This window comes from Mixophyes fleayi, chromosome 6 (genome assembly GCF_038048845.1).
Source record: "Mixophyes fleayi isolate aMixFle1 chromosome 6, aMixFle1.hap1, whole genome shotgun sequence".
NCBI lineage: Eukaryota > Metazoa > Chordata > Amphibia > Anura > Limnodynastidae > Mixophyes > Mixophyes fleayi.
Genome location: NC_134407.1, coordinates 178,643,004 through 178,656,666, shown reverse-complemented (window position 1 = coordinate 178,656,666; position 13,663 = coordinate 178,643,004). Strand labels below are relative to the sequence as shown.

The window sequence follows — 13,663 nt, the reverse complement described above, 5'->3', positions numbered from 1 at the left end:
ATTCTGATTAGGATTGTGCAAAAATTCTCTCTGCTTGCTGCTGTTGTCTATAAGAAACGGGATCGCTAGGTGGGTTTGGGAGCGACCACCGCATACTGTGGGCATAAGAACTGTGCTTTACACTGTGACATCAGGGCTCATTGCATGTTTTATGTATTCTGATCAGAGCATAAAGAACACACACAAAAATAAAGTGTGTGTCTTTTAATTATTTTTATGCTTTAATTTCATTCAATTGACTGAATGGAAAATGTAACATGCTGCACAAAAAATAGGGAAACACAATATACTGTTGCAAAATGAGGACTGGAGACAGGATAAAAAGAGTATAGATAAGAATTTCAGCTGATAGATGAGCCAAGGACACTGCTTGTTTGGCCATTTAGTTGAGCTTGCTTCTTATGCAAAACATTGGCGTCTCCCCACCCGGGCCATCTTAACAACATTATGGGCCCCCGGGCAAAGCAGTGCACCGGGGCCCCTAGATATAGATATATAGATATATACAGATACAGATATAGACATATAGAGATAGATAGATGTACTTGCTCAGTGACCCTTGAAGGGTTTTTTTGCAGTTTTTTTTCTTTTGCAGGATTATTTATTCTCATTAAGAGCCGTGCCTATTGGGCCCCCGGGCAGCTGCCCATCATGCCCAATGGAAAAGATGGCCCTGCTCCCCACTGCATATTGTATCCAGTCTATGCTACAAACTCCCAATTCACTTGAAGATGTGTCAGTCATAGCCGGGTTTATTAATGGTTTCTTAGTGAAGTCACAGGGCCAGTAGAAACAACGAACGTGTTCCCCAGTGTTCAGTCTGGGGCTGGGATACAAGTCCATTCTTCTGAGAAATAATCCTACCTGATGATCATTAATCGTGCAAGTGTTCCAGAAAATAAATACCAGTCTGCCTATAGTAACACAATTCTGGTCATTTTCTGGGGCAGGTGGTCAGAGTTGATGACCTGGGACGTTTTAATAAAAATACTCTTTATAAAATATAAAATCAGGACCACTATTTAATAAACTATGCATTGATCTGAAACCTTTTTATTTTTTATTTAATTTTTTTTTTCTTACAAACTTACCACTGGGTATTACATTGTTTATTATTTAAAGCCCTGTAATGTCTCCGTAACTGCATCCATGCGTCTGAAAATGTTAATAACTTTATTTGAATTAGATACCACATTACTGTACCCACAGTCCTTTGCAACACACAATAGGTAGCTTAAAACCGTATCCCAATAAAAGATTGTAATACGTTTTCATATTCCACTAATTGGTCAGAGGGGATGTATAGCAAGTTTCACTATCATTGCTTATTGTTATTTGCTGCAAATGAGTGTTAGAGGTACTGACCCTACAGTCTCTGGTCTTAAGGCTTGACAGCTCTAATTGCTGCCTACCTTGGTATACATTATAATTTGTTCCCCCTGGTTGCTAAGGACTATTGTCCATGTCCAGCTAGCTGGCTGTAGATGGGCCAACCCTCATTCTTGTTTGAAATGGGAGAGTCTCCTCTTTTAAATGAAGAGTTTCTTGTTTCTGCAGAATATTAATAGGCTGATAAAGTTACTTGTAGAACCTTATCATCAACATCTATTTATATAGCGTCAGCAGATTCCGTAGCGCTCTACAATTGGGAACAAACATTAATAAGACAATACTGGGTAATACATACAGACAGAGAGGTAAGAGAACCCTGCTCGCAAGCTTACAATCTATAGGACAATGGGAGTTAGAAACACAAGGGCATGTGCTACATCATATTGCACAATGGACCAGCTAGAATGCAAAGGTAAAAGTATTGAGTGGGCTGTGTGTGTGGCAATGTTGGTCAGAGGGTTGTGGTCTTGCGTTAGCTGTGTAGAGGATGTATCTAGGGAAATTAAGATGGTGATTGAGGAATATCATAACCTTGTCTGAAGAGGTGAGTTTTCAGAGAACGCTTGAAGGTTTGAAGACTAGAGGAAAGTCTTACTGTGTGAGGGAGGGAATTCCACAAAGTGGGTGCTGTCCGAAAAAAATCCTGTAACCGAGAATGGGAGGATGTGATGAGAGTGGAAGAAAGACGTAGATCTTGTGCAGAACGGAGGTGTCGAGTTGGGAGATATTTTGAGACAAATGAGGAGATGTATGTCGGTGCAATTTTGTTGATGGCCTTGTATGTTAGTAGAAGAATTTTATATTGGATTCGTTGAAATACAGGCAGCCAATGTAGAGACTGACAGAGTGACTCAGCAGAGGAATAACGGTTTGCAAGGAAAATCAATCTAGCCGCTGCGTGCAAAAGATTGTAGGGGTTCAAGTCTGACATTGGGAAGACCAGTAAGGAGGGAATTGCAATAGTCGATGCGGGAGATGATGAGTGCATGAATTAATGTTTTTGCGGTGTCTTTGTGTGAGATATGTGCGTATTCTGGAAATGTTCTTTATATGTATGTAACATGATTTAGATATAGAGTTGATGTGGGGAATAAACGACAGTTGTGAGTCAAGGATTACACCTAGGCAACAAGCTTGCGGGGTGGGATTTATGGTCATGATATCAACAGAAATAGAAATGTCAGGCAGGAGGCAGAAAACTTATGTTTTTGGGTGGGAAAATTATTAATTCAGTTTTTATCCCTTTTTGGCTCCATTATTAGAAAGTTGAAATCTCTTCTGGTGAGCCATGTGACAAATATCCTTTGTACATATGTATTAAAAGAGCCCTAAACACAACAGTGTTTTTACTAACAGAGTGCAAATATGCAAACCCCCCACCCCCCTCCCCAATAGATTCTGTTTGAAGACTCCGCAGGCTATCTGCAATGCTGGTGTTTAAACCAGGATAATAAGATTAAGGAGACTGTTTACACAATTGCCATTTATCTACTTATGCACAAGCTCATTCTCAGTCTCTAGCCTATGTTTTCCCCCTGTAGACTTCAAACAATAGCATTTGCTAAAACATCTGGTCTTAATCTCATTATTATAATGTTTTTTTTTAACTGTAGTGAGAGAGGATTAAAACCCATAATAATTTAGACTTGCTTTTGATATTTGAATTGAAAATACAGTTATCAGGTTCAATAATTAAATATTGAAACATTTGGCTGTAGATTAAATATTTTCTGGCAGCAAATTGCAATTATCAATACTACTATGGTAATCAAATCAGCACAACCCAAGAAACAGTGCATTAAGGTGTTTTTACAAAGCTACATTTGGCGCTGTGTAAAGAAAGGCTCGGCTCTAAAGCTATGGAAAGAAAGATTCCATGGAAATATAGTTGTTGATTTTAATCGACGGCATCTGGGAAAAGTGGTGGGCATACATGCTAACTCTCTAACCTCCATAGGTTTTCTATAATAAAGTAGAGTACTTAAAAATGCATGTGCTGTAACTCATAGCAACCAATCAGATGTTAGCTTTAATTAGCTTGACTGCACTAGCTTGGTATAGATATGATTGCTTGCTGTTGGTTTCAGCACATAATTTTTGCACTACGTTATTAAGCGATCCTCCTGTGGCTTACTTTGAGGCAAGTGCAGGTGGTATAGGTTGGATTGTATATAATATATGCTAATTTAATGTACAAATATATATATATATATATATATATATATATATATATATATATATATATATATATATATATATATATATAGTGACCATAGTTAGACAGAGCTTTAGATATTTGTCACTGTATTTACATTCGTTGTGTACCCGAGCACAAGCTGTTGTTCTCTGGCTAAAGTTCCATTCAATGGAATTGCTGACAGAAAGTCTGTATATAGGTATATTCCTTTCACTATAATCACAATTTTATCTCAAATATCTTCTATTGTGACATGCTGGCAGGTGTATAATATAATTTTGACTGTGGTTGGATAACTCTGAACACAGCTATTGCCCCATTATGAAGGGTATGTATACTTATGCAACCATGGTATTGTAGGTTTTTTTTCCCCCACTTATTTTTTTTTCCCTATAAATTGTCTGTGTTTTTCACTTTTATTTTGTTGGTTGCAAGGTCACATTAAAGTCTGAAAAATGTCTGTCATGATTTATCTTGACTTTCAGGCTTTACATCAGAAAGATCTGCAATTTCAATAGGGCTGTGCAAACTTTTGTATTTGTGAATCTTATTAGTAGCTTGTTTGGGGGAAGATAGGACCTCTCTAAAATACAAGGAAATATTGCACAGAAGAAGTCAATTTTTAGGAGCAATTCTGGCTACCCGATTTTGTTTTTTTCCATGTACTAGTTTTTATTAATGTATCTTCAATGTTCTTACAGGCAAACAGGTCCCTTAATAGCAGAAGAATTTGGTTTATGGGTTATGAATAAGTGAAGACAAGCAAAACAATAAACAACATAGTTTTTAATATTTTATTAAAAAGCGAATGTACCTTAATTAAGAAACTGTTTATTTTCCTATATCTGTTATAATATGTTATTCTGCTGATGGACTTCACATTTTAATTAAAGGACCCCTAAATCTAAAATACATGATATCTTTTGTAAAAGAGCTTCTAACAGCATTTACATGTACATATGTAAAACTATTTAGCGGCTTACCAATACTGGAGATATTTGAGCTAAAGTTCTATGTGTAAAGCTGGGTACACACTACACAGTTTTCATCCAATAATCGGCTCAATCAGCCGACATACGACCGCTCGTTCAAAAGACCGGTCAGTGTGTGTAGTGACACGATGGTCGAAAGTCTGCCCAAATGGACGATTGTCTCCTCATTTGGTTGGTCGTACCGTTTAATATTTTCGTTCCAATCTCGTTTCCGTTGTGTAGTGTGTATAAATTTCCGACCGAACCACAACAGTGACTGTAAAAAGTCGCTAAAGGGACGTCCGCTCTTCCCTTTATCGTCCTAAACAAGGCTAGTGTGTATGCAGTCCATGGACCGAGCGATCAGACCATCGATCGCATGTAAAATCGATTGGCATAAAAAGTTAGTGGAAAATTCTGTAGTGTGTACCCAGCTTTAGGGGAGCTCTTATACTATACACAGTAGACTTCCTGTCTGTAATCGCTTTGAAGGACACTGCAATTAGCCACCTTTTGTAGAAAATGTCTGATAATCGAGAACACTAACCTGCATGCAGGTTCTTTTAAGATATGGAAACTTTTACTTGTATACAGTATAGGTCAATTATTAATTAATAGCTCTTGCATTTTAGGTTTACTGTTTTATCTTTAATAAGGATGACAACTGGAATGGTGGTTTACAAATTAGTGTGGGGAAAATCATTATTACTAATTATGCATTAAGAACCAATTATTTTTCAGATAATCTGTTTTTATTAGTAACAAATACACAGATTACGCTTTGCGCATAACAGAGCTTTTTTAACCTTTTTACATTTACACTAACTGGCAGGTCTGCAGACTATGGTGCATTTGAATACTGCATTCCCTATTAATTAGTTTAATGTTGCATACAAATGAGATGTATTGTTATTATGATATGATCTAGAATAGCTACTAAGCCATATTCAGTGACAGTCTAATTAGTTTGTTGGTAATGCACAATAGTTTGCAGAATAAAGACCGCTATTACCCCAGAGCTCAACTTTATATCAAAGCTAATATTGCATATTTATTACATAACCATATAAGAGAAATTACAGCATTGCAGGGCTTACATATTGCCCTTCCTGAGGATATGATGGCTGTTAAAGTAGAGTTCCTGTGCTGTTTTGCTGATGGTGCATGTTGGGGGACACCCTTCTCTATGTGGAGTACATGCCCACTTGTCAGTAAATCATCATCATCATCACCATTTATTTATATAGCGCCACTGATTCCGCAGCGCTGTACAGAGAACTCACTCACATCAATCCCTGCCCCATTGGAGCTTACAGGCTAAATTCCCTAACATACATACAGACACAGACAGACAGAGAGAGAGAGAGACTAGGGTCAATTTTGTTAGCAGCCAATTAAACTACCAGTATGTTTTTGGAGTGTGGGAGAAAACTGGAGCAGCCGTAGGAATCCCACGCAAACACTGGGAGAACATACAAACTGCTCACAGATAAGGCCATGGTTGGGAATTAAAATGAAATGACCCCAGTACTGTGTGGCAGAAGTGCTAACCACTTAGCCACCGTGCTGCCCCAGTAAATGAAATGTATTTTACTTTATTTTTACATTTTATTGTAATAAAACACACATTGATCCTTTGGAAGCATTCTCTGTTTCTGTGTTCATCCAGAGCACAGAAACATCTTTATTGTAACTATATCTGCAAATTAATAGTGTAAATTAGCTTTACTTATCCCACAGGAATAGTCCACATTCATCTACAGAACGTGTTAACGTAATCATTTCCTTTTCAATCCCATGGGAGCTCGTTTTTTTTACTCTAGAAGATGAGTTATGGAGGAATGCCTGCGATTGAATTATCATTCACTCATATCACACTGAAATAAGAAATTTTAATGGTGTAAATTAGAAGTTATGCAGGAAAATTGCTGGCATAGTTGAAACCTATGAGCAGACCGTAGCTAGGGCTGTGCGATAGTGGCGGCCACCCAGGGCGTAACGCTGAAGGGGGGCGCAGTTAATGAATATTTTAGGTTCACTTGGTTAAAATTGAGGGTTATGGGGGTGGCATTTTTCTTTCTCGCCCCAGGCGCTAAAATTGTAAGTTACGGCTCTGCCTATGAGAGAAATAAAGAGTGGTCACATGGGGATTGGGGACAAATGCTTTGTGTGTGTTATGGAATGCAACGGCTTTGGAACTTTCAGGAAAATAATCGGTAAATGCAACCTGCATGATTAATCAGGTGAATGGCTCCTTGTTTTGTAATCCACAACAACCAGATATTTACTTTAACCAGTCAGTCTGTTTATTAGCAGTCTTTATTTTGTGGCAGTTGGCTACATACATGAAGCTATTTGGGCTTTTTTGTTTACTCCTGGATTTGTAAATCAAAGTTTTGACACATTAATACAACATACAATACACATTGTAAACTGGTGCTAGAGAGGGATAATAGCTCAGTCTGATTATTATTTGATTGCTCATGATTAGGATTATTATTATTCACGGCATCTATAATATAAAAGCCTAGCGGCGTGTGTTAGTGTGTGTGTGGGAAAAAAAACAACAAGCTGCAGCGCCACCTGCTGGGCAGAGTTATACACTGACCTACTAAATTCTTAGCATTATCTAATATATAAAAGTAAAAGCCTAGCGGCGTGTGTTAGTGTGTTAGTGTGTGTGTGTAAAAAACTATTTTCTCAGAAAGGGCTCATCCAATTGACCTGATATTTGGTATACTGACATTATTTGACAAAAAAATTAGAATAGTGAAGTCAGTTAACTTCCATCATCCCGCCTTCCCCCCGTGGGAGGGGTAGTAAAGGCTAAATTTACGAGTTGAGGGGTCAAACTCATTTTCATGAGGTAATTTTACCTCATGAACACACATTAAAAAGGGCGCTTGCGTCGGGAAGTAACGCTCTTCCCCTGAGGAGGCTTGGGCTAGGCCCAAATGCATGACAAGAACCTTTTTAAGACCTTAAATAGCTTGATTTGACTAGAATGCATGAGTATCATGCACGGGTTAACTTGTTTATTTATATAATGCCAACATACTCCTTGGCACTTTACAATTGGAAACAATGTTCCATTAATCATCAAATTACCTGATCTATGGAGCAAAATGCTAGGCTGGATGACAAAGCACTGTTCTGGCCTTGTCGCCCCTGACCTCACACCATTTAGAGTATGGTCACTTGCAATTTGGGTTTGCCAAATTACTATCTGAAGTAGGCTCATGTGAGACCGGCATTAATGTCCATTTATTTGGTTTGATAACGGACAAAATCTTGTGGGGCTGATTACATCCGGCTAAATCTAAGCTGGATACACAGGTGAGATATCTGGTAACTGGCTTGAAATCACATTGTGTGTCTGCAAAACCTCTCTGATAATAATGTAGTTAATTATCGGGCCAATTTGTAAATGCTGTCCAAAGACGACCAATATCCACTTGCGATCTATTAGATCAGACTAGCACCTAAGAGACAATGGAGCTTACAGATGGTCTCAGATAGGCCAGGCTAGCAGGGTGTTTTTACCTATTGGACCTACTGTTGTTCACCTGGAGGGCATAATCCTACTTCATAAAGGGACTGAACACATTCAGATGACTTTATCTGGTTGGGGTTGTACAATTTCGCCCATAAATGTATTTCTTTCATTGGACCTGATTCATTAAGGGAAGTAAAGCAAAAAAAAAAGAGTAAGTTTTCTCCTAAACAAACCATGTTACAATGCAAGGGGTGTAAATTAGTTTATTATTTTGCACATAAGAAAAATACTGAATGCTTTTTCATGTAGCACACAAATACTTGATGGTGTTATTTTTACAGTGAAATTTGAATTTGATCTAGGATGTGCCCTACCTCAACTATAAATCAGCCATCACATTTTAAATTTACCTCCTCCTCCAATGCAACATGGTATTGCCCAGGTGCAAAGTTACTCCTTTTTTTTTTTTGCTTTACTTTCCTTAATGAATCTGGCCCATTACCTTCATTTTCTTTCTAGCTTCCTTCTGTGCTATTCAGTAATATATTTAAAATCATCAGACAGAGTACACGATTCTATAAATGCCAAAGCTGCATCTTTATATTTTGTATCTGCTTCATTTGGAGCGTCTCATATTCACTTCAGGGATAATTTTTAATTTAGGTTGTGTTAATTTGGAATGTTTAATGCTTTATATTAGCTGTATTTTACATGTTCCATTAGGCAGATGTCTTAAAATAAAATGGAAAGGAGGCCATTATGGTGACATAGTTTGTTGACCTGTTATGCTTTTGGGGTTTGGAATGTTGGGGAAACTGCAAAATATGTTTAAAAATGGTCAATACTGAAAAAAATCTAATGATGTTAACAACATCCCAGTCATTTTAATATGATATGATCATTACTTTCCCCCCATGATATGACATGGGCTGTGGGGTGCGTCTTATGCAGGCACTTTAACAATGTATTGCTTAATTGTGCTTTGTACAGGTGACCATGTAAGTTATATCTGTACAGGCGATGAGCACATGTTGTGGTTCACGACTGCCTCCCCGTTTGATGCACTCTGTCATTCTCAGAGCACACCTTATAACTACCTCCCCGAGGATTGAATAAGATTGTCAGGAGGGTTTTGGGAAGAGATATTGGGCACAGAAAAAGAAAGCTACTCTCTAGGCAAGATACACTTACAGAAGCTAGGGAAATCCCTGAACATTTGTATTGCAATACATGCATCTTTTATATAGACTAAATACATAGATAAAATAAAGAGGGTCGGTGCTTTTACTTTTCTACCTCCATGAGGTGTGTCCATATTTGTCATCCATTTCATCCTCAAAACTGATTTTCAGCCTCCTTTCACTATAATTCCTATACGGAGTAATGTGCACTAGGGAGGAAAATCCACCAGCACTCTGCTATGAACTAGTAAAGAAGATACTTTTCTACTTGTACAGATGTAAAAATGCAGAGTTCTCAGTTACACATATTTGCCAATGCATGATAAGGCACCTGTCCCATCAAGGTGCTTCTGCTAATAGGGATGTCCTAGACAATGAGAGTCCCTATTTTGGGGATTTTTCTCTGTTGTTTTTTGCATAGCCCCACCCTTTCAAGCACCTGCTGTGAACCTATAAATTCATTGAGCAACTTTCCTTCCTATATTGCTTGTTTGAGAGGCATGTTGGTATCAGTGTTGTATGGGAAGTGCTGGTGTTGTATTGCCATTTGGAGGAGTTTGGGGTACCTCTTGGAAAGTTAGCTCTCAATTAAAAACATATATATATGTAACCCTTGCCTTTCTGGGTAACCTCACACTTTCAAGCACCTGCTGTGAACCTATACATTGAATATCAACTTCCACTTCTGTAATGTGTACTAGTGTATTTTTGAGCAAACACTCTGCTTACGCTAAAGGTGTAGTGAATGCAAAATTCATGCTACGCAATATAACAGACTGACAGGTTGTCTCCTCTGGTGTGTGTGTGTGTGTGTGATTTGATAGTCGTCATTTACCCGATTAAACACATCACTGCAACTGCATGGTAACTGTTATCCAAGGTTTCCTTTCTGGGGTCTTTGAAAAGTGTGTTTTGGAAATAAGAAGGCTAACTGTGCGGCTTGTGAAACTGTACACCCATAACGTTTACAATGCACAAAAAACGTTTTACGGATGTGTCCACATTTTAGAGCTGTGTGTCTGTGATGTTCTGGCTAACAAACAATCCTGTTTAATCTATTTCTATTCTAGAACTATGTCCCCACCGTTTTTGAGAACTACACGGCCAGTTTCGAGATAGACAAGCAGAGGATTGAGCTCAACATGTGGGATACATCTGGTAAGTCTCTGCTTCTGCTCTGTGTCGGTATACTGTCTGGGAGTTGTACAGCATGGAAAAATAATCATCATTTTTATGTGTTCCATCCAAATAAAATTGCATTAAAGAATCACATAAAATGCAAGTTTAAGAAACAGCTACTTGTAATATTCACAAGTATGTATGTACAGTTTTCAGGAGCTTGTCAGAACTAAAGATGTTTTTTGGTAAGGCTGTGATTTATTATTATGTTCCTCAGATTTGAAGGACATTATAGGAAACGTGAATCATCGAGTGTTTTAGTTCTGAGTGGTTCTCTAATATCTTCAGTTCTGGTCTCGCCCGCATTTGCCAGAGCACTTTTAAACAGTGCTTGGTTAGTATCAGACAAGCTGTGTTAAAACTCCCCGTCTTCTAGTTTTTGACATCTGCGCAAAAACCATTAGAGCACAGACAGGGAAATGTTATCCCGAACTCCAGGGCTTGGGCATGGAACTGCCCTTTTAAATATTGTCAGAACATATATCATATTTGCTGTTTCTTAGAACAATAGCCTTAAAAAGCTGCAATCCTACATACACTTTTTTAAATGGCAATTGTGTACAGATTTCTCAGCTGGAATGCATTTGCATTTCGGCACTCAAGCGCGTTCCTGAGAGGAGGGTCACCTGATCTATCATGTACATAGTGGAAGTGGAGTATGGGGGGGGGGGGGGGGGGGGAGTTGTGCTGTATATTAGCATCCTGAAAACAGGGACTTTCCAAAGCCTCTCTGTCCACACATTCTATGTCATGTGACTAACAGCTTGTAGGATAAAAAGAACAACTCCGGAATTAACTATATTAAAAGCAATGTGCATAATTTTTTCACAGGATGGCAGCTTTAATTAGTGTATTGTTTCGCTGCATATATTTGTAAAACTCTCCAACATTATGAAATTATGCTATCCAGTTAACGTTATTTGTAATGGGATTTCTTCTGTCTGCTGCCCCCCTAGCCTGTTGTCGTAACAGTCCAAGTTTTATTGAAATAGTCCAAAAAGTGGCATAACCAATGAAGATTGGGGTATGGATTAAGCAAATTGGAGGCATGGTTAAGCTCATTGTGAGAGGAAGGGGTGTTCACACTGGGGCTGTGCCTATTTTGTCTTGATTTTGTATTTTTTCCTCCCTCTAAATGTGAGGAGGTATTATCAATTGTCTCAAGACAGGCTGCCCCCCTAACTGCTATATATTGCTGTCCATGTAAAATATTTCTTTGGGCAGGTGGGGGGCTGTCCTTTTGGAATGTTAGTGGTCTTAAAAAGTCTGTGTTGATCTCACCTAATGCATTGGAAACCTTTTCATAGAAACAGTGAACACGGGTAAATCGGCATGCAGTATTCTGTTCCAGCTTTACGAGCACTGTTTATCTTAGCATGTCAGGCACTTTTTGGGCCTGTTTATTTATTGGCCAAAAATATTTTCCATTCTTCCCACACACGCAGTAATAATTTATCCATCCCCAGATATAGGGACATTTTTCTTGTAAATACAGATTTATATTATGCCTATAAAATATATTTTTGGTTCTTAATAAATTTTAAGTTGGTGTATCCCATATTAAAAGAATTTAGAAATGAATACAATATTTTGTTTGCTAATATAGCATACATTTTAGCTTTGACACATCTAGGGCACAGACCCTACCCATCTGCTCAATATAAATGTTACATGGCAGCGTAAATCACTTTTAATGCTAGTAAGTTCAACCAGCGATTATATATACACTTATTGGCATTTAGAAGCTGTCATATTGTATAGTAATGATTGTGTTTTATACCAAAAGTAACGTCATTATAATACCCTGTTAGTTTAATGACAGAGGAGTCTATCATGACACGTCTTTATAGCCTACTTCATCTTAAAGCGCGGTCTTAACTGGAATTATTACTTTTTTGCTTAAGAAAAAAAAAAGAAAAAAAGGAAATCTTTTTCTAATAGTACATAAATGACACATGTTGTGATGTGTTGCTGTTTTTTTGTAAAAATAACTGCATTTATTTTACTCCAAAGTGCTTTTAATAATAGTATGTGGTAGAATTATATTGCAAAACAACTGCCGTGATGCACTTACATGTGACATTTATATACATTTAGTGCATAAAAATAAATATTATTTCTATTGAGCAGTAAACTATAATTCTAATTTTACTTTATATGCGCTTTGATGGTACACACCAGGATTTGAATTACACCTTTCAACCCCCATCTCAAATTGATTTAATACTGAAGCATCAACTGATCACTCCATTCAGAACTAAAAATGTAGTAGTAACACTACTAGGAATTTTAAATACATGATTGCGCCCATCTGGGGAAAGGAGGATTGGGGGAGCAGAGGTACATATTTCTTGGGTTTTGTCTTATTGGTTGGGAGCTAGGTGCAGGAAAGTACTTTACTCCGGGAGGAGAGATCTCGCTGGCAATTCCTGGGGGTGTGGCCAAGCGGGCTGCATAATTTGGCCCCGCCCTCTAACCTGCCATCCAGATTTTAGCTTATTACAGCAGGGGGTGGGGCCACAATGATGTGAGATCGCATCGCTGAGCCCCGCCCCCTGCAACTTAACTAACTGCGACAAGGATCCAGGAGTTTGCCTTACCCTACCGGAAGTCCGGGAGGACTCCCAGAAATTCGGTAGTCTCCCAGACACTCCGGGAGTGTAGGCAACTATGGTTCACATTTCTGATTTCACAGTCAGACACAACCCCCTTTTCTCTCTGCAAAACTACCTTATATTAAAAATTGCTAATTGGCCTGTAATTTTGCACCAGCCAGGTGTATTTTATACGTGAAATCCCATTGCAACTGTAATATAACATTAAAATGTACAAATGGGACATATGACATAAAGATTGTCACTTAATTTTTTTATTGAAGATACAGAAGGGGCCACAAAAATGAGTATTTTAGATGTAAATGTTTTAATTAACGGGGTGGTCTGAAAAGTGGTAGTAGGCAGAGCTTTTGTACTGGGGTACTTTCCTCAAATGGAAAAAGTGGACACATAGGACCATTTGTGCATAATTTAGTTTGTTATGCTTCCGCGTATTCTGTGGCTAGTAAAGGATCATAACTGGCTTGTAGCATTTCTTGTTCTATAGATATTACTTTCTGATATTGCTTAAGTGATGATTTGGCCCTAGTGACACCGGTCCTTTATAACCTATGGATTTTATTTAATTTTAGCTTGACTCGGAATGCCTTGAGACAGATGACACCCATGTTAAAATATGCAAAGGATGGAGA

At 38.1% G+C, this 13,663-nt stretch overlaps 1 protein-coding gene across 1 annotated transcript in view; it reads left to right on the top strand.

The window, feature by feature from the left end:
* Positions 1-13,663, top strand: part of RND2 (Rho family GTPase 2) — an 81,335-nt gene that overhangs the window by 8,224 nt on the left and 59,448 nt on the right. The window contains exon 2 of the mRNA XM_075177417.1: positions 10,308-10,395. Within this exon, the coding sequence (XP_075033518.1) occupies positions 10,308-10,395 (88 nt within the window). The remainder of the gene's footprint in view (positions 1-10,307; positions 10,396-13,663) is intronic.